Source organism: Alexandromys fortis, unplaced genomic scaffold (assembly GCF_014885135.2).
Source record: "Alexandromys fortis isolate MF-2015 unplaced genomic scaffold, M_Fortis_MF-2015_v1.1 scaffold_70, whole genome shotgun sequence".
Lineage (NCBI taxonomy): Eukaryota > Metazoa > Chordata > Mammalia > Rodentia > Cricetidae > Alexandromys > Alexandromys fortis.
Genome location: NW_026067955.1, coordinates 1,529,713 through 1,554,175, shown reverse-complemented (window position 1 = coordinate 1,554,175; position 24,463 = coordinate 1,529,713). Strand labels below are relative to the sequence as shown.

General features: G+C 48.3%; 1 protein-coding gene across 8 annotated transcripts in view; it reads left to right on the top strand.

Moving 5' to 3' along the window:
- The first annotated feature begins 10,517 nt into the window (after positions 1–10,517).
- Cd276 (CD276 molecule) overlaps positions 10,518–24,463 on the top strand; it is a 41,265-nt gene continuing 27,319 nt past the window's right edge. For 2 of the 8 annotated variants that reach the window (XM_050151872.1, XM_050151873.1), the window contains exon 1: positions 10,518–10,968. In XM_050151872.1, coding sequence (XP_050007829.1) covers positions 10,533–10,968 — 436 coding nt within the window. In that variant the 5' untranslated portion in view covers positions 10,518–10,532. The remainder of the gene's footprint in view (positions 10,969–24,463) is intronic. The other 6 variants (XM_050151877.1, XM_050151876.1, XM_050151880.1 and 3 more) reach the window with 5 other exon arrangements.

Here is a 24,463-nt window from a genome sequence, read left to right as displayed (position 1 = left end):
TGGGATTAAAGGTGTGTGCCACCACTGCCCAATTTTGTCTTTATATATTACAGAGTGTCCCCCACCCGTGCTACTTTCTTTAGTGCTGAGATTGCATCCAAGGCATTATGTATTTTGAATGCTAGGCAAGTGATCAGGCCATCCTGGGCACAAGACATGATGAAAAATACCCACACATATAAAACGTTTTTTAACCACGCATGCCATGAGATGGGATGGTGACACACGCCTATCAACTTTGCTAGTTGGAAAACTTAGGAGGGAGGATAATAAGTTTGAGGCCAGCTTTAGCTGAACTGCAAGATCCTGTCTCAGAAAAAAAAAATAAAACAAACATGCAATGTATAGCGGGATATCAATTTCTTCCACTTCTTAGAGCCGTTACCCAAAATCTTCATGTCTTGCCCTTCTGAACCTACATTTTATTTGCTCTCAATAGATGATGGTCTTGCCTTATATGTAACAGAGGAGAAGAAAGAAAAGAAGCTACCAGTTGGTCCATCAATGTCCCTTTTCACATTCTATTACCCATCTTCTTCCATCCCCTCTAGCCCATGTAAGGAGGTTCTCATTGGCTCTGGGTCATGACCTGTATGCTGATCATCACACACCTTCACCATTAAGAGTCTTACAGTAAGAGTGGTAAACGTGGATTTGCCAAGAAAGAGAAAAAGCAAGAATGACGGCAAAGTATTTAGTCTGAGCTGTTGGAAAAATGGAGTTGCCATCGCCAGGCAGGGAAGACTCATCGCAAATGGCTTCTTCTGTCTTTGAACCATGGTTGGCACAGCGAAAGTTCTGGGAGACAGAAGTTAAGTGAAGATGTAAGTAAGCCTTTGCATATGCAAATCTCAGGGACTCGGTCTTAGCTAGAGATTCTCCTTAGAGAAACCTCTGTAATTTCAGTCGAAGTCATCAGACAGGACAACAAAGGAGTGGGCGAAAACCCCCAAAGAAAAGAAATCTGAGTACTCAGTCCCGGGATTCCCCAACATTAGGGGGCTATGGAGAGAAGAGCCCAGCATAGGAACTAGAAGGAGCCCCTACTGAGGAGAAAGCAAGGGAGTGCGGTGTTCTAGGTGCGGAAATCTCCAGTGGCTTGAGAGGTTGACCTAGCAGCCTCAGTTTGAGTGAGTAAAACCCTCTTCCGTTGCATTTTCACCTATCACCACTAGGGGACTCACACGAGCAAGCACACTGGTCAATCTTGGCAAGAACTTGGAGGGAAAGTTGGAAATAAATTTTGTCTATTCCTGGCCTTATAGGCTGCCTGCCCGCTGTGTGGCCCTGCTTCTTGGGTCTCATGCTTTAGGGCCAAGGAAAAGACCCTCCTGGTGCTCTTGGTGAGAAAAGGCCAGTGGCTTAACAGTCTGTAGGCAAGTCTGGGGAGAAAGCAAAAAAGAAAAGGAGACAGGGGTCCAGCACAGTCAATCCACTTCTTTACCCTGGCCACGTAGCTCTTCCATAGCAGGCCTGAGAGGTGAGCCTAGTGTGGTGATGTTTTGTTTGTGCTCTAACAAATAAAGCTTGCCTGAAGATCAGAGGGTGGACCTAGCTTCTCCATAGAAGCCAGGCAGTAGTGGCACACACCTTTGAGTCCAGCACTTGGGATCTCATGCCTTTGATGCCAGTACTTGGGAGGGATACACCTTTAGTTCCAGCACTAGAGAGGTGGACATGGGATCACACCTATTTGGTCTGAGGATTCAGGAAAGGTCTCTCTAGTGGCCAACTTCTTTACTTTGGTCTTTCAGCATTTATCCTGATAGCTGACTCAGGGTTTTTATTATTAAGACCAATTAGATTCACGCTACAGCCTAGTACCCTGGTCTCCAGTTTGCTGAACCCCCTATCCTCCACCTGTAAAGGGTAGGGCATTCCCTCCAGAGTGTGAGCTTTTGGGTAGCTCCGGCATTAGCGTGGGGGAAGGGAAGGGTGGGTGGAATATGGGGAATGGAGGAGGTGAACTAGGGTCCCTGCCTTCTGGGAATTCTTTTTTTCTTTATACATTTATGTATTTATTTAGTTGTTTAGTGGTGTGTGTGTGTGTGTGTTTGGATCAGAGTGCGTGCACTAGTGCCATGATACATGGAACTCAGAAGACAACTTTCCAGAGTCGGTTTTTTCCTCCCACCATGTGGGTCTAGGATATCAGACCCAGGTGGTCAGGCTTTTACCCACCGAACCATCTTTTTTTTTTTTTTAGATTTATTTATTTATTATGTATACAACATTCCTTCCATGTATGCTTGTCAGAAGAGGGCACAGTCATCTCATTATAGATGACTGTGAGCCACCATGTGGTTGCTGGGAATTGAACTCAGGACCTCTAGAATAGCAGTCAGTGCTCTTAACCTCTGAGCCATCTCTCCAGCCCCCCACCTAACCATCTTGCCAACCCCAGTACCCACAGGAGATGATTAAAATGCCAAAAGGCATATTGGAACACACCTGTAATCCCACTACTCAAGAGTCAGAGGGAGTAAGATCACTGTGAGTTTGAGGCCAGCTTGGGCTACATGAGTTCAAGATCGACTAGAGCTATATATCTAGACCCCTATCAAATAAATAAACAAATTTAAAATGCTGAAATGTAAGCCACATGAATAATACAGAACTGAGAACCCTGGGAAATACATATTTGAACAGAAAAGGGCTAAATTTGGGAGTTGCGGCAGTTTGCATGAGAATGACCACCTTTGACTCATGTGTTTGACTATGTAGTCAGGAGTTGGTGAAGCTGTTTGGGAAGGACTAGGAGGTGTGGCCTTGTTGGAGGAGGTGTCACTGGGGGTGGGCTTTGAGGTGCTCCTCCCTGCACTGCTGCCTTTGGCTTTCTCCGCTGTTCCAGCCACCATGCCTTTACAGAGCCACTGTGGACTCTACCCTCTGAAGCTGTACACCCAATTAAATGCTTTCTTTTACTAGCTCCAATGGTCATGGTGTTTTGTCACAGCAATAGAAAAGTAAACTAAGACAGCACCTGGAGACAGTGAATTTATCCAGCTAGTGAGATTATCAACTGTCAATGACAGACTTCCTTCCTGAGGGGAGAGGAAACAGGCTGTGTTATTCACAGTGGGGTAGGAGTGTTGAGGAATCATGAGAAACCACATTGTGACAGCAATACAGACCCCAAGAGTGTATTGAGAGACTGAGTAGGGACATTTTTGTGAAAGGGGTTGTCCTTGAACTTGCTATGTAGCCAAAAATGACCTTGAACTTCTTATCCTCCTGCCAAATGCCAAATGCTAGCGATCTGGTTTACACAGCACTTGGGACTGAACTGAAACCTTCATGCAAGCAGTGCTCCAACTGGGAGACTTTTAGAGCTAGGAGAGAATGGTCCACCACAGTTAAAGTTCCCTCGGGAGGGTAGAGGCCCGATGCTTGCCTGGGAGAGTGCTGTGCTTCCTCTGAAAGAATGACTGTGAGAATTTTAGAAGGCATGCTTGTGATGATCTTGTGGGAAATGAGGAAAGAGGAAGAAATGCCAAATCCACTAATGTGCTAAGAGTTATGTTTTAAGAAAACAAGCATAAGATTGTATTCATCAACTGCTAACCACAACAGTGGGAGGTGCAGTTAAGCAATAATGCCCCGCGTCTATTGTGGTAACTTCGAGTGGGCAGAGAGCCCCACTTCTGGTGGCAGACGAGGGCAGGAGGAAAAGTGTGCGGGGACTGGCAGGTTAGGAGGGGTCCATTAGGGAGGGCTAGGAATAGTCTTCCTACTGGGATAGCCTGGTGCCTCCCTTTGAGGGTCAGGGCTGTGCTAAGATGTCTAAAGATGCTCCAGCACGGTTTCTCACGCCTATCTGGAAACAACTAACTCAAAGGGACCCTGTGACTCTACACACACCGGTATTAGCCCTGGAGGTCCAGCACCAGGCTTTAAGTCAGGATCTCTGGATTTCCTGTGGCTTACCCACTTCTGTAAGAGGATCATCATTGTCAGCTTCATATACTAGACCTCTGTTCTCCAAGACACTTGGTCTTAGTCTTGTTCTGTTCTGTGCTGTCTTTCTTGATCCTGTCATGGACCAAACCTCAGAGAAAGGGAAAGACTACTGTGAAGTAAGCGAGACCCCCTTAGAATTCGAAATCAAGGAAGTTTCTCACTTTCAGGTCAAATGAGGAGCCTATTTGAGAAACTCAGGATTCATACACTGACGTTGCTAGAAACTGACAGCTATAAAATGGAAGCTTACCTCTGGACTATAATATGGACTTCATTTTGGTCTGATTGTATTTGCGTGTGCAAGGCTTATATATGTATGTTTTTGCTTGGGGTTGTTACACATACATGTGTGCAATGCCTATGGAGGCCAGGGATCAATATCAGTTATCTTCTACAATCACTTTCCAACCTCGTTTTATTACTTTTTTTTTTTGTTTGTGTGGTGGTTTGAATAGGAGTGGCCTGCATAGACCCATGTATTTGAATGATTGACTAATAGGGGGTGGCACTGTTAGAAGGTGTGGCCTTGTAAGAGGAAGTGTGTCACCGTGGGGGTGGGCTTTGAGGTCTCAGATGCTCAAGTTAGGCCTTGCTGTAAAGATTTGTCATTCGAATTGGTATAACAAAATGCTAATTGGCCAGTAGCCAGGCAGAAAGTATAGGTGGGGTGACCAAACTAAGGATGATGGGAAGAAGGGCTGAATCAGGAGTAGCCAGCCAGACAGACACAGAAGGAACGGGAGATGAACATACCATGCTAATAAAGCTACTGCCACGTGGCAGAGTATAAATAAGGCATATGGGTTAATTTAAAATGTAAGAGCTAGTTAGAAATAAGCCTAAGCTATCAGCCAAGCATTTACAATTAATATAAGCCTCTGTGTGGTAATTTAGGAAATGGCTGCCGGGTAGTTGGGAACAGGCAGTCGGTATAAGAAACATCTGCGTATAAGGCCTAGTGTCACTTTCACTTCTGTTGCCTGAGGATCAAGATGTAGAACTTTCAGCTCCTTCTCCAGCACCGTGTCTGGCTGCCTGTTACCATGTTTCCTGCCATGACGATAATGGACTAAACCTCTGAAATTGTAAGTCAGCCCCTATCGAATATTTTTCTTTATAAGAGTTGCCATGGTGTCTCTTCACAGAAATAGAAATTCTAACTGTTTGTTTTTGTTTTTTTTGTTTTGTTGAATATGGATTTATTCTGTAGCCTTAGCTGGCCTAGGATTCTATGTAGACCAAGCTGGCCTTGATCTCACAGAGATCTGTTTGCCTTTGCTTCTCCAGTGCTAGGTTTAAAGGTGTGTGCCACCATGTCTTGATCTGAGATGTCTTTCTGTACACTGTGAATACGTGTTGCTCTCATTGATTGATAAATAAAGCTACTTGGCTAGGCAGGATAGAGCCTGACAGGAAATCCAAGCATAGATACAGGAGAAGAAAGAGCTGAGTCTGAGAGATGTCAGCAGCCTTCCAAGGAGCAACACGCCAGAGCACCACCCGTAAGCCATGGGCCATGTGACGATATACAGATTAATAGAATGGGTTAGTTTAAATGTAAGAGCTAGCTAATAATAAGCCTAAGCCATGGGCCAAACCTTTATAGTTAATATTAAGTCTTTGAATAATTATTTAGAAATGGCTAGAGGGTTGGGTGGGATAGAAAAGCCTCCGGTTATGATGTTTGGCTTCCAACCTTATATTTTGAGACTAGGTGTCCTGTTTAACCTGGAGCTCAGTGCTTAGGCTTGATTGGCTGTCCAGCAAACCCCACGGGCCATTATGCCTCCATCTCCCCAGCATTGGGATTACAGCTGCACAATGTTGTCCCCAGCATTTCAGGCAGGACCTGGGGATTGAGCTCAAGCCCTCACGCTTGCACAGCAAACTCTTAGCCAGCTGAGTCGTCTCTTCAGCCCCTGTCCTTGTGTGTTTTAAACACTGTCCTAGGCCTCTGATTTGGAGGGTGCCCTAAACCTCCAGCAATAGAACCTCTAAGAGAGTCTAAAATGGATTCCTGGTAGGGGGAGTGTTATCAGTCTGGGCTCTGGAAAAACTCTTGGGGAAAGCAAGAGAGGATTGAATGAATGATTTCACTGAGGATGGGGAAGGAGGACAGATATAGAACAGGATGAACAAGAAAGGAGAGGGGATAGTGAGTCACAAGGCGACAGATAGTTATACAAGCTGGGTTCTAGTTTGTTGTTTTGAGTGTATGTACTGCGGCGGAGTGGAGTGTCTCAGATGATCCCCTCTGGGTGATCAGTTCTTTCATGGGGTTGCTTCTGCTAGTTTGCCTTCAGCACAGCTGCTGCCATCTGGAAGCATTTGGACCTAGAAACTTGAAGCCTGTTCCAAGATTCAGTTCCCAGGAATAGGAAGCCAGAAAGGAGCCTGCAGTGGTTGCCACTTACTCTTTCCAGCCCTGCATTGGTCTTGGTCATTTGGGGAAGTGTGGTTGCCTCGGTCTGGGTTGGATGTCGGAGGGCAGTCCTGTGATCCCTACTTGAGTTGACAGGGTGGAGTGGTGGCCCTTGACAAAACTCCGAGGATGTGGGGCCTGAAAATGTAAACAACTTCAGTCTGAGCTTGGAGGCCAGGGCCAAGGTATTGGCTAAGTGTCACAGTGACTCTCTAGAAAAAGCCTAGGGCTCTGGCACTGCAAAGGCTTGATTTTTCTTTCTTATATAAGCAGAAAAAAAAAACAAATATATTTTGAGTACTGAGGCTTTTAAAGATGGGCTACTTCCAGGTTGGGATGTAGCTCAGCAGTAGAGTGTTTGCACAGCATGCACAAAGCCTTGGGTTTGATCTCCAGCTCTGCATAAAACTGATGGCACAAATCTGTGATCCTATCACTCAGGAGGTAAAGGCAGAAGGATCAGAAATTAACAGTTATCTCTGGCTACATAGCAAGTTTGAGGCCAAACAGCCAAACAAAGTTGGGATGCTTAGCTATTATAAAGAGCCAGAAACATCTTCATAGCCTTCACTTTAAAGCTAAGTAAAGAAAATCATTTGGTTTAAGCAAATTTAAATAGATAGGGGAGATATTTGTCCTTTTGAAGAATGTGATGCCAAGGGAAGCTATTTCTTAGTTCTTCCATTAGCTCATAATATCTGTCTTGGTGTGTTATCTTTCTGTTACCATGAGAAACATCTGAGACATTTATAAAGAGAAAAGGTTCGTCAGGTGTGGTGGAACATGCAATTAGGAGGCTGAGACAGAAGGATTGGGGTTTGAGGCCAGTCTGGGATATATAGTTAATTTTGGCTAACAGTCTTGGAGGTTTCTGTCCATAGTCAATTGGCCCATTGCTTTTGAGCCTGTGGGGCACAGCACATCATGGTGGTAAGTACATGAAGGAGATCCCATTATCACTTTCAAAGGCTTGCCTCTAAAGAGTGTAAACATCCCACGTGATCTATTTCTGAAAGCTTTCATCACCTTTCAGTAGCGCCAAGGTAGGACATTTGAGCTCTCAAGGAAAGTATCTGAGAAAAGTAACGAGAGTGGGTTTCATAGTATGGAATGACATTTAGCTTGCCCATTTAACCATCAGTGGAAATTTGGTTTGCTTTTGGCAACTGTGAATCATGCTATTAAAAACATAAATATGTAGGCATTGATTTGAGACTCTGCTTTCAATTTTTTTTGGGGGGGGGAATAAACTCAGAAGTGGAATTTCTGGATTCTATGGTATAATCCTATTTCAATTATTTAGAAACTTCCCCCCCCCCCCCGCAGTACAAGCCTACTACTTTAATAAACTTTTCCCCCCTTAATCCTAATCAGAGAGTTTCACTTTCATCTTATTGGCTGCATTGGGTCACATGCTCACTCCTAGCTGCAAGGGAGTCTGAGAAAAGAACCATTTATAACTAAGCATAGAACCTTTTTTCTTTTCTTCTTTTCTCCTCCTCTTCCTCCTCCTCTTCTTTTCCTGATCTCATGTATTCCAGGGTGGGAATCAAACTTGATACCTAGCATAGGACGTCCTTGAACTTCTGATCCTCCCCTCACACCAGTGCTGGCATTTGGTTTTTATACAATGTTGGGGGTTAAACCCAGGATTCTGTGTGCAGTAAGCAAGCACTGTGCCAACCTAGCTACATCCACAAGCTTGACTTAGAACTTCGGAGAACAAAAACTGTACCCTGTTTTAAGGAAGAAGAGGAGAATAAATATTAGGTGCCAATTAGCAGCCTAAGGGAAAATAAGAACAGAAGGAAGGGCTGCAGGTTGAAGAGGAACATTGTAGGAGAACTTATATTTTAGAAAAATCTCTGGCAAATGAGAATTGATGATCAGAGTCAGGAGAATCAGTGAACAGATCCCACCCTACAACAATCCAGTGAGGAACACTGGGGACCCAGAAGAGGGTGAACAGGGAAGAAGGTATTTGGAGGAGGGATAGACTCTGGAAATGTTTGGGGGGGGACACTCTTTAATGCCTGTCTGGGTTCTGACTGCAAGGCGATATAAGAACAGTGTTGACTGAGTCCTAGTTTGAGTCTCGGGTCCTTCTCGGTTTTCTAAGGGACAGGTTTCAAGGACATATGATAGCTCACTTTTGTACTGTTGAGTCTAGGGAGCCTGCAGGCTGTATAGGTAGCTAAGGTGTTGAAGGACTATCTGTCTCAATCTGGGTCTTTCAGAATTGGTTTCTGACTTCCTTAGGGACTTTAAGGCAAAACTGGAGGTTTTTTGGATCACCCGTTTCTGTGTTTGTTTTAGTTACTTTTCTACAGTGGTGAAGAGACACCATGGCTGTTGGGGTCCGATGCCCCAACATAAACTACTTTTCCCTCTCTGGACCAGTGTGGAGGCCTGGGAAAAACTGAGACAGTTCACACAGCAATAGTGGAAGGGAGTCTCAGGCTTCATCCATTCCTGAGGATTACCTGCATTCCATCAAAACCCACTTCCAGTGACACAGCTCCTTCAACAGATCCACACCTCCAAATCCTTCCCAAACAATTACACAACTGGGGACCAAACATTCAAACATATGAGCAATGGGGCCATTCTCATTCGAATCATCGCAGTGCTAGCCCAGGAAACAGAGGTGAGGAGTGGAGGACGCCTGTGCAGACAGAATGTATGGAGAAAACCCTCTATCCTGGATGCCTCTGCTTTAGGTTGGACACTGTAGGAAACATTCTCAACTTCACCCTCCCGGAAATACCAAAGCCACGTCTTCTGAACTGAGAGACTCTTGGGCGCTAGAATGGTCACCCTAGGTGTCTCTGTCTGTGGCCAACGGTCCTTGAGACCATCTACACCTTGCTCAAGCTGTTTGCCTTTCCCGGGTGTCAGAGCCCCTTGAACTGAGAACCAGTGTTCATTATTTTCTTCCCTCTTGGACTGTGTTCTGGAGCAAGGCTGAGAAAAGCCTCCTCAGTATAAATTGTTCCTTCATCACCTCTCATGGCTGAGTTGGGAAGCTCATGGACCAGCTAGTCTGGTGCACACAGCAGAAAAACAAAGATATCTTGTCTTAAGCAAGGTGGAAATCAAGGACTGATACCCAAGATCATCCTCTGACTTCCACATGAGAGCTGTGGCAGACAGGTTGGAACATGCACATGCATTTTTTTGAAATACCAAATTTATATTCAGGAGCACAGAGAAGCTATGCCTGACCTCAGCACATAAATTCTGAGACGTAAAATAATTCTGACTCTTCCCTTAATAGGTGGGTGTCCTCAGATAAATTACTATAAAGTCTCTTTGTGTCTAAGTCTTCTTATCTGAAAAATGTGGATAACAGCATCCCCTTCACTGAATTTTGAAGATTAAATGAGATAAATCGTGAAGAACTTAAAATAGTAGCAGACACAAGGAGACTCACATGGATTCATGCATATTCCCTAAGCCCTCTCTGAGGGCTGCCGTCACTTGGTGCTAAGACTGGCAGGGGCACAAGGTTAGTGTCTCTTCATCCCTCAAGTCTCAGTTTTTCCATCTGTAAAATGGAAATATCTACCTGGCAGGACCCTTGGGAAGATCTATAGAGCCCAGCACGGAAAGCTCTCTGCCTAGACTTGAGTCCTTAGAAAACCCTCTACACTGCCGCTACTTCCTGTCTGTGATCCAAGCACAGGTGTAGTGATGTTGGCAAATTCCGGGCAGGATTATACACACTTCTGCCTTCCTATTGTAGCAGGCTGGAGCTAGATCTTTTAAGGACTTGGTCCAAGGGGGTGGGAAAGGATAGGTGGCAAAGATGGAGCGTGGGGGCCAGCCAGGCTTACTCTTCCCTTGGAACCTGGTCTGGCCAACAGCTGTCATAAGGCTGGGAGCATGGTTGGGGGCTTGGGGGCAGGGTTGGTCCGGTGTCTGTGGGAGTAAGAAAAAGAGGAAAACCTTCTCAGTGGAAATTGCCCTGCGGTTGGCTCAGGCGCCCACAGCACTGTATTTATAGAGAGCTCCCGGCAATTCTGGAATTCTTCACTGTCGAGTTAACCCTTTCCGAGCCGCGGTGCCAGCCTGGTGCGGAGGGGGAGAAATACAGGACTGAGATGGGACAGCTGGATTGCAACAGGGCTTGGAGCCAGGAGCTTGGAGGATGGGAGTGGTCAATGGTCAGTCACCTGTCCTCTCTCACCGAAAAAGAAACTTTGGCTCTTGGAAGTGTGAAGATCCGCGTGGGGGATGGGCAGTGCGTAGTCCAACAACCCCTTCTTGGAGCACCAGGTCTTCCCCGGTCGGGGTCGAGCTGGGGTCCGGGTTGGAGGCGGGCCCAGGCCCGGGGCCCTGCCCAGCAGGCGGGCTCAGGCCTCAACGTCGTAGGATCTCCTCCTCGGGGCCAATTCTGCCTCTGGGGCGCACCCGGGTGGCCTTTCCGGGTCCGCAGCTTCCTCCTGCAGTCCAGCCCCTCGCGCTCCCGCCCCCCTCCCTCGGCCCTAGTCTGGCCGGGCCTCACGGCGGCGGCGACACCGACGGGAGCGGCGATTGGGCTGCGCCCCGCCGTGTCCCCGAATCCCGGGAGTCGGCGCTGCGCGGTGAGTGCTTGCGTGGCGCGGGGCGGCGAGGGCTGGGGTTGCCTTTGTGTGCGGCCGCGCCTGCACTGCGCGCGCTGGGGGCGCCGGGTGCTTGGAGCTGGGAGCCCGCGGCCCTTTCCCATAAGGCACCAGTACCCTGATCCGAGGACACCGCTAGGGCTCTAGGGCCCCGAGGAGCTAAGAGCACCCTTGCCTGGCCGCTCCCTCCTTGGGGCTGAGACCCGCTGGGACTTGTGGGATCTGAAGACTCCCGGAGTCTGGGACTTGTGGGGCCCAGGACTGGGTTGGGTGAATGTTCAGGCCCTGGGTGTGGAGTGGGCATGAAGGCAGGTAGGTCACTGGGTTGATGGTTCTGGAAGCTTAAGGAAGCTGCTAGCCAAGACTAGGAGGGAAGCATTCCCCCGACTTTGAGGAGGAAAACACCACGAATGCCTGCTCCGAGAAGGGAAGCTGAGCGGGAGGGGAGCACGAGGTTGGGTGGCCCCCTGTGCTTGGTTCTGAAGGGTGAAGGTGGCGATAACTGGCGGGCTTATACATGCTGCAGAAGAGCAATCGGGAACAGGTTCAGGGAAGGCTCCCCCAGAACTAAAGATTCAAGTGCAAATAGGGATGGGGCAGTTTGGGACGTCTTAGGTAAACGGAGATGGATGGAGGGGAGATCCGGAGGAAGGTGGAAAGAAGCTGAAGGTCCAGGATGGGACAAAGAGGACAGGATTGAATCCAGTTCCTCGAGGCCCTTCCTCACTAGGGCTGAGCCAACCACTTCCAGATTTGGGAACTCAAGGCAGTGAACTGGCAGAAAAGGTTCTTTTTCTTTCCCCCCTCAAGCCAAACCTGCCTTAATGAGAAATGCATGATGGATGACTCAGGCCTGAGAGCTTATCATCGAAGGGAACTATTAAGCAAATACTAAATCAGAAGTTTGTATATGTGCATCTGGGGTTTTTGTGTATGTGTTGGGACTGCACTGACTTAATTGTGAAAACGATTTCTTTTCAGACTGCGGATGATCTTTAAATGAATATTGATTAAATTAAAATCCAAGTCCTTTTTATTTTTTTTTTTTTAGATAGGGTCTCACTGTGTAGACCTGGCTGACCTTGACTCACAGAAGCCCACCTGCCTCCGCCCCCCAAGTGCTGGGCTCGAGTCCTTTTCCTTTAAGTGTGTGCAGTAGCTCTTCAGTTTGAGAAACTAATAGAGCCATTTGACCTGTATGAGAGTTATTTATTTAGCTGAGCCTCCTTTCTCATCCCCTCTGACTGCCCAGAAGTCCCCAGGGCTGCTGCTGAGCAACAGCATTCCTTGTAGTTTGGGGACCTGCAGATAGGGAAGTTGAATTCGTGTACTTGAATTGAAACCTGGGCTGATTGAATGACAGGCAAGTGTGGAGGGCTGGGGAGCTAAGCGCTATGGAGTGGTGGCCTATATTTCCAGCTTGCTTGGGAATGAGACTATTTTGGATGTGTGCATTTTCTTGGTAGCTGGAGTTCCAAAGACTAGCTCTTGGCTAGTTGTGGCCCATGGATGTCTTCTCTCCTGGTATTACAAATACATCACACTTAGCTGACACAGTGTGTCCTGATGTCACTGACATTTTCTTCATGTGACTGGGAAAGTAGCTCAGTGTATAGAATGCTTGCCTAACATGCATGAAGCCTGTGTTAGATCCCCAGCAACCAGCAACCCATAAACTGGTTGTTGTGGCTCATACCCGAAATCTCAGTGCTTGGGGGCAGGAGGCTCAGAAGTCATCCTAGGGTACATTGTTCAAAGCTCTTCTGGGATACGTGAGACTTGTGTCCGAAAGAAAGTTTTTCATTACATCATCGCTTTAGGTTAGTCCTGAGAACATCAGTTTTGCCACCAAGTGTCATGAGGCAAAGGGACAGAAAAGAGAGGGCATTTGTCCATGTGTGGAGTAGCCCTGGTGATGATTTCATTGGTCCCATGACTGGCCCTGGCATCCATGGTGGCTTCCTCCTGCGTGCAGAGTGTTGTATGCACTCCAGACTTGTGCTGCCAGAGGTGGGCCCTGCGCCTTGGGAAGGAAGCATCCTGGTCTCCTGCCGGCCTCAGTGTCAGCGGAGAGCTGGAATTCTTGTCCCAGTTTTCTTTTCCATCCCTGTCCCCCTTAAGCTCTGTCCAGGCACCTGATAGGAACAGGACACCTGAATGTCCAAGATGCTCAGCGGCCTGGCAGCTGGGTGCCTGGCAGCTAGGCTGGGTGCTTTAATGTTTACCTTCAGAACATTGTAGAAGTGGTGGCTTTTCAGAACAGCCCTCTGGGGGGCCGGCATCCTTACTCTGGAGAGGCCACACCTTACGCTTTCTGCAGGAGTCACCCTCCTCCAAAGCTGACCTCTAGGTGGAAGCCTCGATTCTTTTTGGCTGGATTAGGGTTGGACACCAAGATGAAAAATCCAGTTTGGGATGCAGTGTGACTATGAGTTGGCCATTCCACATCCTCAGAGAGACTCCTAGAAAGTGGTTTTTTTTGTTTTTGCTTTTTTTTTTTTAAAGATTTATTTATTTATTAAGTACACAGTGTTCAGTCTCCATGCAGGTGCCAGAAGAGGGCACCAGACCTCATTACAGATGGTTGTGAGCCACCATGTGGTTGCTGGGAATTGAACTCAGGACCTACGGAAGAGCAGTCCATGCTCTTAACCTCTGAGCCATCTCTCTTTTGAGACAGGGTTTCTCTCTGTAGCTTTGGAGCCTGTCCTGGAGCTAGCTCTTGTAGACCAGGCTGGCCTCGAACTCACAGAGATCCACCTGTCCCTGCTTCCTGAGTGCTGGGATTAAAGGCGTGCACCTCCACCACCCAGATCCTAGAAAGTGTTAAGTGACTGACCTGTAGCCCGATGCTTCTGGGTTGAGCCATGGGCAGAAAACAACCCAAATCCTCTGAGATTATGACCACATGGGGACTATTGAGCTGTGAATATGAGTCATAGGGTTGGAAAAGGAGGAAGAGGGTAGGGAGGATGATGTCACTGCCCAGGAGCTTATCCTCTGAGTGGGTGGGGACTTTTGCTTGCTGTCCTCTTCTCCACACCCTGGGACAGGAGTGTCAGGGAAATCTACCAGCAAAAGGAGGAGGGCCTTGGTTGGGGAGAGGGACTCAGCATGGCCACACAATGGGAGAGGGCCACATATACAGCCCTTGCCACTACCTGTACGTCCATTTTTGCAGTGTTCAGGGCAGGAGCATTGGATTTTCAGGATTTAGGGGTGGGACTATGCAGAATGAACATCATGTGATTATCTTAACATGAGAAGAAGAAACGCAAGCCTAGCAAGTCACACACCCACAGACGGACAATGGGCAAATGGTGAGGGCAATCTGTTGTCTGCCTTCAGAAATGGCTCTTTCTGCCACTCCAGAGGCAGCTTCAAGTTTGACTCATTTTAGACCCCGGCAAATGTGCCAGGGGTCCTCTGGGGCGGAGAGAACTCATCTGGTGAGCCAGGGAGAGAACAGACCTGACCACAGAGACTTGTGGACCCTGATAGAATATTCTTGTGCTGTCAGAGACCTAATCTTTGTCACACTGGTGCTCGCAACTCCTGGAGAAGAGACCTGCCTATGCCCTCCAGTTCTGACTAGTTCTTCCAGCTGGCAGCGCCCATTCTCCCTCTCAGTTTCTCTGTGGTCTTGGGAAAGATGCCCCCACACCCCTCGTAACTTTGTCATTAGCCCTTCCTGGGGAATACTGGAATATTTGCTTATGAAGAGGCTCTGACCTTGGGGTGATAGCAGGTTTTTTTGTATTTATTCATTCATTCATTCATTCATTCATTCATTTATTTGAGACAGGCTATCTCTGTGTAAAAGCCCTGGCTGTCCTGGAACTCACTTTGTAGACCTGGTTGGCCTTGAACTCACAGAGATCTGCCTGCCTCTGCCTCCCGAGTCTGCACCACCATTACCCAGTTTGGGACTGGAACTCTTGATGCACAGAGCTACAACTCAGTTTCTGGGAGGAGCACAGGGAAAGGAAAATAGAATGAGCCAGATCGAGAGGTGAAGTCAAACTGCCTGTTGGCTCCTCTGGAATCTGGCGATGGTGGGGTCTCGGTGCAAAGGAGAGCAGTCAGAAGGACTAACAGTCTCCAGTGCCTAGAGAGATAGCCCTATAGAGGAGATCTTGGCTGGGAAGAGGTGCAGAAGCTCATGCCTGTGGCTGTAATAGCAGTAATGACAATAATTACCTCTGTGAAGCTGGGCAGAGGATGTGTACCTATGATCCCAGCACTTGGGAAATAGAGGCAGGAACATCAGGAGTTCAAGGCCAGCCTCAGCTATGTAACGAATTTGAAGTCAGACCTGGATATAGGAGACTCTGACTCAAAAAGCAATAAGCAGACTGAAGAGATTGCTCAGTGGGAAATGCTTGCCCCAGAAACCTGAGGACCTACCTGAGTCTGCATTCTCACAAGCCACTAAAGCTGGCCTTGTTTGCAGTTCCAGAGTTGCTGTGGTGAGATGGGGGGGTGGAGACTGAATAACTACCAGAAGCTAGCCTTGTCTCCAACAAGGTCAAAGGCAAGGACGGAAACCCAAGGTTGTTCTCTGATCTCCACACGTGTGCCGTGACACCAGTGTGTCTGCATCACGTATGCACACACAGTACTCGCACACACACAATAAAATGTACCACTGATTTGGTATTAAATACTTTAACCCGTCTTTCCCTGTTGTATTTATTCCCATAGCAGCTTTGTGGGTTAGGAATTGTCAGTCCTATTTTATAGATGAGTCTCAATAGGTAGTCACTGTCATTGACATTTCGTTGTGATTGTAGCAGGGCTTCTGTGTCAGGATTTAAACCCAGGGTTACTCCTGAGCCTATGCTGTGCCCTGGGCAGTTAAAGCGGCCTGGGAATTCCCGCTAACAGGTGAGGAATGGAGACCTGAGGGCATTCATGAGCTAGTTCAACACTCATTAGTCACCCTTGCTGGCAGCAGCCTCCCTTCTGGGCTCACATTCTCATAGGAACCTGACCATGGGCCCCAGGCCACATCTATTTCCAAAGGTCTTCCGCCTCAGGACTGGCAGAGCCTGTTACACTGCTGAGACCTGTCCCTGGTAGAGGCAATGGGGCATGCTCAGAGAGAGGGAGTTTTCTGCTAGCCAGGGCCTCTTTCAGGGCAGAAACAGAAAGGATCTGGAGGCAGAAAAGCATTGAATAGACTACAAGTGGACCCTTACTGGAGTCTGGCCTGACTTCTGTCTGGGCTGGCATTGCCAGACATGTTTAGATAGACACCTGGCAAGGCTCGACAGACGTTGCGTGAATTCAGGTGTATGTTTCATGGCTTGCCAGCATCTGGCCTAGGATCTGCCCTCTGATTTGGGCTCCTATGCTCCTATCTCTTCTTTCCTCCCCCATTCTGGCTGGTCCCTGAACCCAGCATGACTTTCAAATTTTTTTCTGAGCTCTGAGCCTCTGGTGGTGTGTGTTTGTGCACATATGTGCCCCCTTGTGAGTGCCCAGGTCAGCTTCCCACCTCTGCAGGTGGCATCATACTGCTTTAAGTGACTGCTGGGTCCTAGAAGATGCTCATCACTCGTGGGCCTCTCCCTGAGCAGAAGAGTGAGAACTGTGGGCCAGCGCTGTGGCGCATGCCTTGCCATGAATACACTATCTACCAAGGCCTGTGGTTTGCCTTCTCTGGGTTTGGAGCCTTGATGTCTGTGTGGTAGCGATCATGTGGTTGGGGAGGCCAGTCACCCCATCCTGGGTTCTGTCTCCTCTTTCTGTGTGCTTCCTGCAGGCCCAGGGGGAAATGGGTTGAGGATGCTGGAAAGACCTTGGGCCGCTCTGTAGGCAGTTCTGATGGCTGGCCACAGTCTTGACTCACACACTCATTTTGAGAGGAAGTCGGGTTGTTCTGTTGGGTGGAATCACAGTGCTGGGGCATTGTATCCAGTGGGTAGTCATGGACACAAAAGGCCTGAAATGACTCACTGTCAGGAAAACAAAGCCATCTTGGAAGCATCTCCCCAGGGAACTCTAGAGACCCTTCTTCCCTTGCCCAGGTCCCTCACCCCCTTACAGAGCATCTGGTGTTTCTTAGGACAGCTTACATCGTCTTACTCAGCCATGCCCTGTGAGGACAGAGGATGTTACTCCTATTTTATGAATGAGCACACTGAGGACCAGCCTCTATCCCTAAAGTCACATGACTTTGGGAATGGCAGAGTATGCATTTGAACCTCCAACTCCAAAGCCACACTAAGGCTCCCTTCCACCAGACCTTCAGTGACGTCTCCAGTCCAGCATGCAATTGTAATCTCAGCAGGGATCAGTGACCCGGACTCTTCTTAGGGAATAAGAATGAGAGCCTAGCAAGTAAGCAGTAGAGCCAGGACTTAAAGCCTTATACATCTTTGATATTGCTGTTTTCTCTTTTCCATTTGCTTATGGCAGAAGAATTACACAGTCATTGTAAAAACAAACAAAAACGGAATGTGATCAAGTAAAAAACCAAAGTGGATTTGACCCTCATTCCCACATTCGGGGCGTGGGTTCACCATCAGGCTTCTAAATCCCTTCTTCATTTGTAAGCATCTGTCTGTCCATCTGTCTGTCCATCTAAGCACAGGTGTGTTTGTCCATTCATCCACCATTGAGCAGAGAGCACTGAGCTCCCTATGGGCCAAGCCTTTGCTGGGATTATGGATGCTAAAGTTAAATGGAAGCACACATGGGAGGTTCTGGGGTGCTGATCAGGCACGATCGAGCAGCAGACTTTGTTCTGGCTTTGCTGTCAAGGGCACCTTCAGGGTAAAGAGGTATTAGCCGTGTCATCTCAGAAGAAGGGACTGCAGCGATAAAAACAATCTCTTATGTGATAGGAAAGAGGGTCGTGTACTGTAGACGCTGGAAGCAGCCCAGGAAGTGAACGTGGGGAGGTGGGCAGAGCTGGGTCAGTTAGGGCTCCCTTGGAGCTGAACCATTATCTCCAATGGATGAGCAAGCCTGGGTTCCCCGTGGAAGGGGGTGGATTGGTGCATGTTTTATGAGTCCGTGTCTATGTATATGAGTGTGTTCATGTAAGTGCAAGTGTGTGTATAGGCACACACATGTGTGTAAGTGGAAGCCAGCAGTCAACCTTGGTGTCTTCCTCGGTTGTTACCGACCTTGCTTTCTGAGACAGGGTCTCTTGCTTCACCTGGAGCTCACCAATTTGGTAAACCTGACTGGCCAGGGGGCCTTTCCCAGCTCTGGAATTGTAGCTTCCCCACCACATCCTGCTTTCAAGGAGGTGTCAAGCTGAGATCCGTATGCTTGTGTGACGATCACTTTATCCATTGAGCCATCTCCACAGCCCCTGGATCAGTTCCCTCAGATTGGTGATAGATAATAACTTGATTGCTAGCAGCCTAAACCATATTCTTCCTAGCAACTTCAGTAAGAAAATCTTTACTGAGGGTTCCTGCAGAAAAGCTGAGGAAAGACTCTGATTGGTTATGGCTTGGCTCACGTCCCTTCCCTGAAATAGGGGTGGGGCAAGGGTTCTTCCCTGAGTCAGATCAGGTCACAAGCCCAGGCTTGAGGTTGGGGCCACATCCTTCCAGTATCATACAGGCTGGATTCCCTACAAGGGGGTTGATCCCTGGTATCAGAAGAAGCCATTGAGAATAAAAGAGGAACTCATTAAGGCCTGTGGAGAAAATAAGCATCCGCCCTTCAGAGGTGTGTGTGTGCGTGTGTGTGTGCGCGTGTGTGTGTGCGTGCGTGTGCGTGTGTGTGTGCGTGTGTGTGCGTGCGTGCGTGTGTGTGTGTGTGTGTGTTACTCCATTGCCAAAGAGGGAAAGCACAGATGCCCAGGAGGAATTGAACAAGTCAGGTGAGGAAGAATGGTCCGTTTGAAATGTATCTTGCGTGTGTGTGTGTGTGTGTGTGTGTGCGTGTGCGTGTGTGTTACTCTGTTGCCAAAGAAGGAAAGCACAGATGCCCAGAAGAAGGAACTGAGCAAGTCAGGTGAAAAGGGGGTGGTCTGTTTGAGTTGTATCTGGTGTGTGTGTGTGTGTGTGTGTGTGTGTGTGTGTGTGTTACTCCGTTGCCAAAGAAGGGAAGCACAGATACCCAGGAGGATCTGAGCAAGTCAGGTGAAAAAGGGGTGGTTTGTTGTTTGAATTGTATCTGGCCCCTGGGATTGGCTGTCCCCCATGCTGAACAAACTTAAAATCACTATCTCCAAGAAGCTGTCAGGGATATTTCAAGACAGTCTGGGGTAGAACATGGGGAGAGGGGGCGGAGGTGTGGGCCACAGCATCCCAGCTCCCCACTGCACAGAAGCAACCTGGAATCCTTAAGTGACCTCTGCCTCATCTTCCCACAGCCTCTTCCAGAGCACCGTCTTCCCAGAATATGCCGTGACGTTCACTCCTTCACTCCTCCATCACCTTCTCTGCCACCTCCTTTCCCAGACAGGAATGTCCCCTTCTCTTGAGCAGTCCTTCCTAAGCCTCCCTGAAAGCTGTCAAGGAATTGCTAGTCCAGCATGCCAATATCACCTGTATACACCTGTACCAAAGAACTGGTCATATTATCCATTTTTCCCCCAAACCTTTGCCCTATATTTTTTATGAAAATGTGGTATTTTAGGGGCAGAGGAGATGATGCTTGCCTTACAAACATGATGACCTGAGTTTTGATCCCCAGAACCCAAGTAAAAGGCAGGTTTGCTGATTTCAGAGGCTTACTGACCAGCCAACTTAGTCAGTTGTGGAAGTTGGGAAGAGGGGTAGACTTGGGTGGACCCAGTGAACTAACAGAGCAATACCGAGAACCTGAAAGTTCCAGTCCTCTCCAGCTTCATCAGAAGCGGGTAGCTGGACATGGGAAGGTGGCCCTGAGTTCAAGGACTTATGGTTTTGAGCTGCACATTTGATAATCTATTGTTTTGGCAAATTCTGTGGCACAGCTGCCCAGTGGTGACCTTGTCAAGGAAGAACAAATACTTGCAGGGCCATGAGAAAGGGCACATGCTTGTTCTGTGTGGTCGTAGGGACTTCTTGAGAACTGACATAGGCTGTCCTGGGAGACAGATTTTGGCTCAGAGTAAGGAAGCATTTTCCACCAATAAGAGTTGCCTCAAAGCAAGCAGATTGCCTCGGGTTGGGGACAGCTGGTTCCCATCTCCAGAGAGAGCATACAAGCTGGAAGGGTGGCCAGGGAAAGGTCCCCTGTTCTTCTCATTCTATTGGCCTCCCTCAGGGATCCCAGCCAGTGTGTGAATGACTTCCCCTGCTTCTCACTGTGCTGTGGATGAACCTAGTTTAATTTCAATCTGATTTCCTTCTTCCCCTGAAGCATGCTTCTCCGTCTCCTCTACATCCTAGTCTGCGGGCCCGCATTCACCCACTTGTCCCAAGCGTTCCTCTTCTCTCCTTCTGTACAATCCCTGGGTCACTTCCATCCTTGAAATATCTCTCAACTGGGTTCTGACATCCGTCGGCAATTGTTGAGACTGCAGCTCAAATTTTGAGACAGCGACTTTGGATGGTTTCTTTTGTGGCTCTGAGCACTAGCAATTTTCCTCGGGTGGAGAGAGAAAGAAGAGACAAACGAGGGCTCCTTAAATTAGTTCATTCAGATGCCGTAAGAAAGACCAAAATAACAGTGACTTATGCTAGAACAGATGCTTATTTCTCACCCATGTGACCATCTGGCTATATCCAGGGCTGAAGCCATAGCCCCAGGGACCCTCTGTCCTGCTGCTTTGTAATGCTTGGGGTGTTGCCCTGGCGGTGTGTGCCTACAAGGCTTGCCACTTCTCTATTCCATGCATTGGAAGGGGGAGGAGAAAAAGAGGGTGCCCTCATCTTTAAGGACACGACCCAGAAACTGTACATATTAGTTCCTCTGAGATCTGATTAGCCAGAAAAGGGTCATGTGGCCACACCCAGCTGAAAAGGAGTCTGGGATCTGTAGTCTTTAGCTGAGTAGTCCTATGCCTGACTAAATGCTACAGAAGTGGAGAACAGATTTAAGGAAATAATTGGTGGCTTCTATGGTAACATGGCTGCATGAATTTCATTGTGAGTTGCATGATAGTTAGTACACCATAAGGATTAAAATATTGAAGAAGATCCATCAGGTTTGGCAAAGTTTCTTTTATAAACATGGACCTCAGAGAGAGGAAGCTGGGCCAACAAGATGGCTCAGCGTGGTAAGGCGCTTATTTCAAAACCTGAGGATCTGAGTTCAGTCCCCAGCATCCCCACGGTGAAGGAAGAGAACTGACCCCCACAAGTTGTCCCCTCACCTCTGTACACATGCTCTGGCATGCACTTCTGCACGCCATAAATGTGTGTAAACAATTACAGAATTTTAAAAAGGATTTAGCTATTTTATGTGTATGAATGTTTTGTCTACATGTATGTGTGTGCACCATATGTGTGCCTGGTACCAGAGGAGGTCACATCTGGAACTGGATGGTTGTGGCCTGCCATGTGGGTGCTGGGAATCAGGGTCCTCTGCAAGAGCAGCCAGTGCTTTCACCACTGAGCCTTCTCCAGCCCTGTACTTTTTGTTCATGTTGTTGTTGTTAAAGAAAGGTGAGTGTAGTCATTGTTTTTCTATTGTGATAAAAACACCATGACCAAAGCAGCCTATAAAAGGAAGGGCATAAGAGCCGGGTATGGTGGTGTGCACCTTTGATCCCAGCACTTGGGAAGCAGAGGCAGAGGCAGAGTGAAGGTGTGGTAGCAGGAACAGCTGAGAGCTTACATCTTGAGCTACAAGCAGGTTGCAGAGAGCACATTGGGGATGGTGCCAATCTTTTGAAACCTCAAGCCTGCCCCTAGTGAAACACCTCCCCCAACAGGGCCACACCTCTTTTTGTGTGTCTCTGTGTGTCTTTGTGTGTATGTGCATGCATTGGTGTTTTGCCTGCATGTATGTCTGTGTGAGGGTGTCGGAGTTCCAGAACAGTTGTGAGCTGCCATTTGGGTGCTGGGAATTGGACCCTGATCCTCTGGAAGAGCAGTCAGTGCTCTTAACCACTGAGTCATCTCTCCAGCCCTCCTGGGCTACACCTCTTAATCCTTCCCAAACAACTACCAACTGTTCAAATATGTGATCTGTGGGGGACATCTTCATGCAAACCACCACAGTGGGAGACCTTATTAAGACTGCAGTGAAGTGGTAGAGCTACGAACCCCAAACCCTGGCCTTACTTTCTGCCATTGTGTATGTGTGTGCAGGCTTGTGTGCCTGTGTGGTTGCTATCTGTGGAAGCCAAATGACAGCCTTGGCTGTTGTTCCTCAGTTGTCATCCACCTTGGTTTTTGTTTGTTTTTGTTTTGAGACAGGCTCTCACTGGCCCACAACTCACCACATAGGCTGGGTTGGTTCACCAGTGAGCCTAGGAATCTTCCTGTCTTCATCTCCTCAGCCCTGGGATTACAAGCAGCTTTCACCATGCCTGCTACTCCCCCTGGGTTCTGAAGATCAAACTCAGTTCCTCCCGCTTTCGAGGCCTTGGTCTTCATTTGCTTTCATATCAAGGAGGTCTGCTTGAAAGGCAGCAGATGGGGCTGAGTCTCACCTTTCCCAGCCTTACCTGGAGAGCTGCTCCAGGCCCTCAGGATGCACGTGGACACTGTGATGGCTCTCAGGTGCCACTGAGCAGCCCTCGTGGTATCTTAAAGTGGGCTCTACTGAAAGGCATACCCACCTGCTGTCCCAGGGTCTGCTACTTGAGAGCATACACAGATGAGTCACCTTTGTCCTTCAGTTGCATAGGATAGAAACTTAGCTGGAACTGGATGAAGATAGGCCCATCTAGGTCTGCAGCTTGTTTCAGGCATATCTGCATCTAGGAACTTAGCTGATATTTTTAGAGTTCTGAGCCTCTCCCTTCTGTCCTCTCTGTGGGAGGTTAGTGGGGTGTGGAGTGGACTATAGGGTGGGACTAAAGAGATGGTTCTGTAGTTGAGGGCATGTATTGCTCTTGCAGGTAACCTTGACTTCGGTTCCCAGAACTCACATGGTGGTGCACAGCTCTCTGTAAGCCCCATTTCAGGGGAGCTGATACCCTCTTCTAGACTTTGTAAACAAACATGCAGCTACACATACAAACAAATCAGGCTGGAGAGATGGTTCTGTGGTTAAGGGTTGCTGCTCTTGCAGAGGACCTGAGTTCAGTTTCAGGGGATCCAGCACTCTTTTAGTAATAATAATAATAATAATAATAATAATAATAATAATAATAATAATAAAACATCTTTTGAAAAGAGACTGGAGTGATGCCAGTGGATATGGTGGGAGAAGAATCCCTATCGAGTACCCGTGGGTCCAAGGCATCTTGGCCCAGAGCTCATTAGCAGTTAGGTTTGCTGTTCTGAATGTACAGGGTAATGAGTCTTGGGTGATGTCTTGAGAGTATCCTTGGGTCCTGATTCTGCTGGGTTTCGATAAGCTTGCAGTAGCTTCAAGGTGAGGGTGGCTGGTCCTTACAGTGTCTCCAAGAGGCCAGGACACTCTGTAGTCTTTCTGGCAGGGGCTCCATGGAGTTTCTAGGCTGAAATTACAGTGGTGGACTTCCTGGGTCCAGAATGAAGAAAAGGAACAAAAGGGAGCAAGCTTGGCGTCTACTCTGGAAGCCTCTCATGGACCCTCTGGAGTGAGGGACAGCTGTGCTCTGGGGACACATGATTAGTCTGATCAGGAGGGAACTCCTGGCTCCCCACATATTCAGCAGACATTCACAAGTGATCCTTAGGGTAAACCCCAGTAACAGAAAGTAGCTTGAAGCATGGGAAGACATCCCAAGAAGACCCTTGAGTATCAGGTAGAGGAATGTAGGACTTTTCTTGTGCGTACTGGGGGGCTGTGGGGGATTTGTCAGCGGGGGAGGGCATGAGCCTGATTCCTGTTTTAGGACTGAGGAGAAGGCACCTGAGAGAATGTGGTAGGTGGGGATGATATGTGGGGCTTACAGGTCAGTGACGAGGGCCGAGGTGGCCCTGGACGACGGGCACAAGCAGCAGTGAGAAGGACTGAAAGACACGGGGCCCGAGAACCACTGACCGACTCAGGGTTTGTTTTTGTTTTAAGACAGGGTCTCTTATTGTCCAGGCTGGCCTTGCACTCACTATGTAGCTAAGGATGGCCCGGAACTCCTGATCTTCCTGCCCCCACCTCAGAGTGCCAAGATTACAGGCATGTACCATCACACCTGGCTTGTGAGAGGCTGGAGGTTGAAGCCAGAGCTTCAGAAGCCCTCAACCGACTGAGCCACGTCCCAGCTCCCAGGCTTTGCTTCCATCTAGGGAGTAAAAGAGGACAGAAGACATAGAAGCTGGCAACTCTGTGGGCTTTAGCTTCCTATGGCACACAGCCAGTAGTCCAGGCAGCTGCCTGCTAGGTTTTCCTGCAGGCTGACTGTGGCCCATTTGTCAGGCAGGAAGTGGTGTCCCCAAGGATGCCGCCATGAATCGGAGCTGCTGACTCAGCACCCAGACAGGGA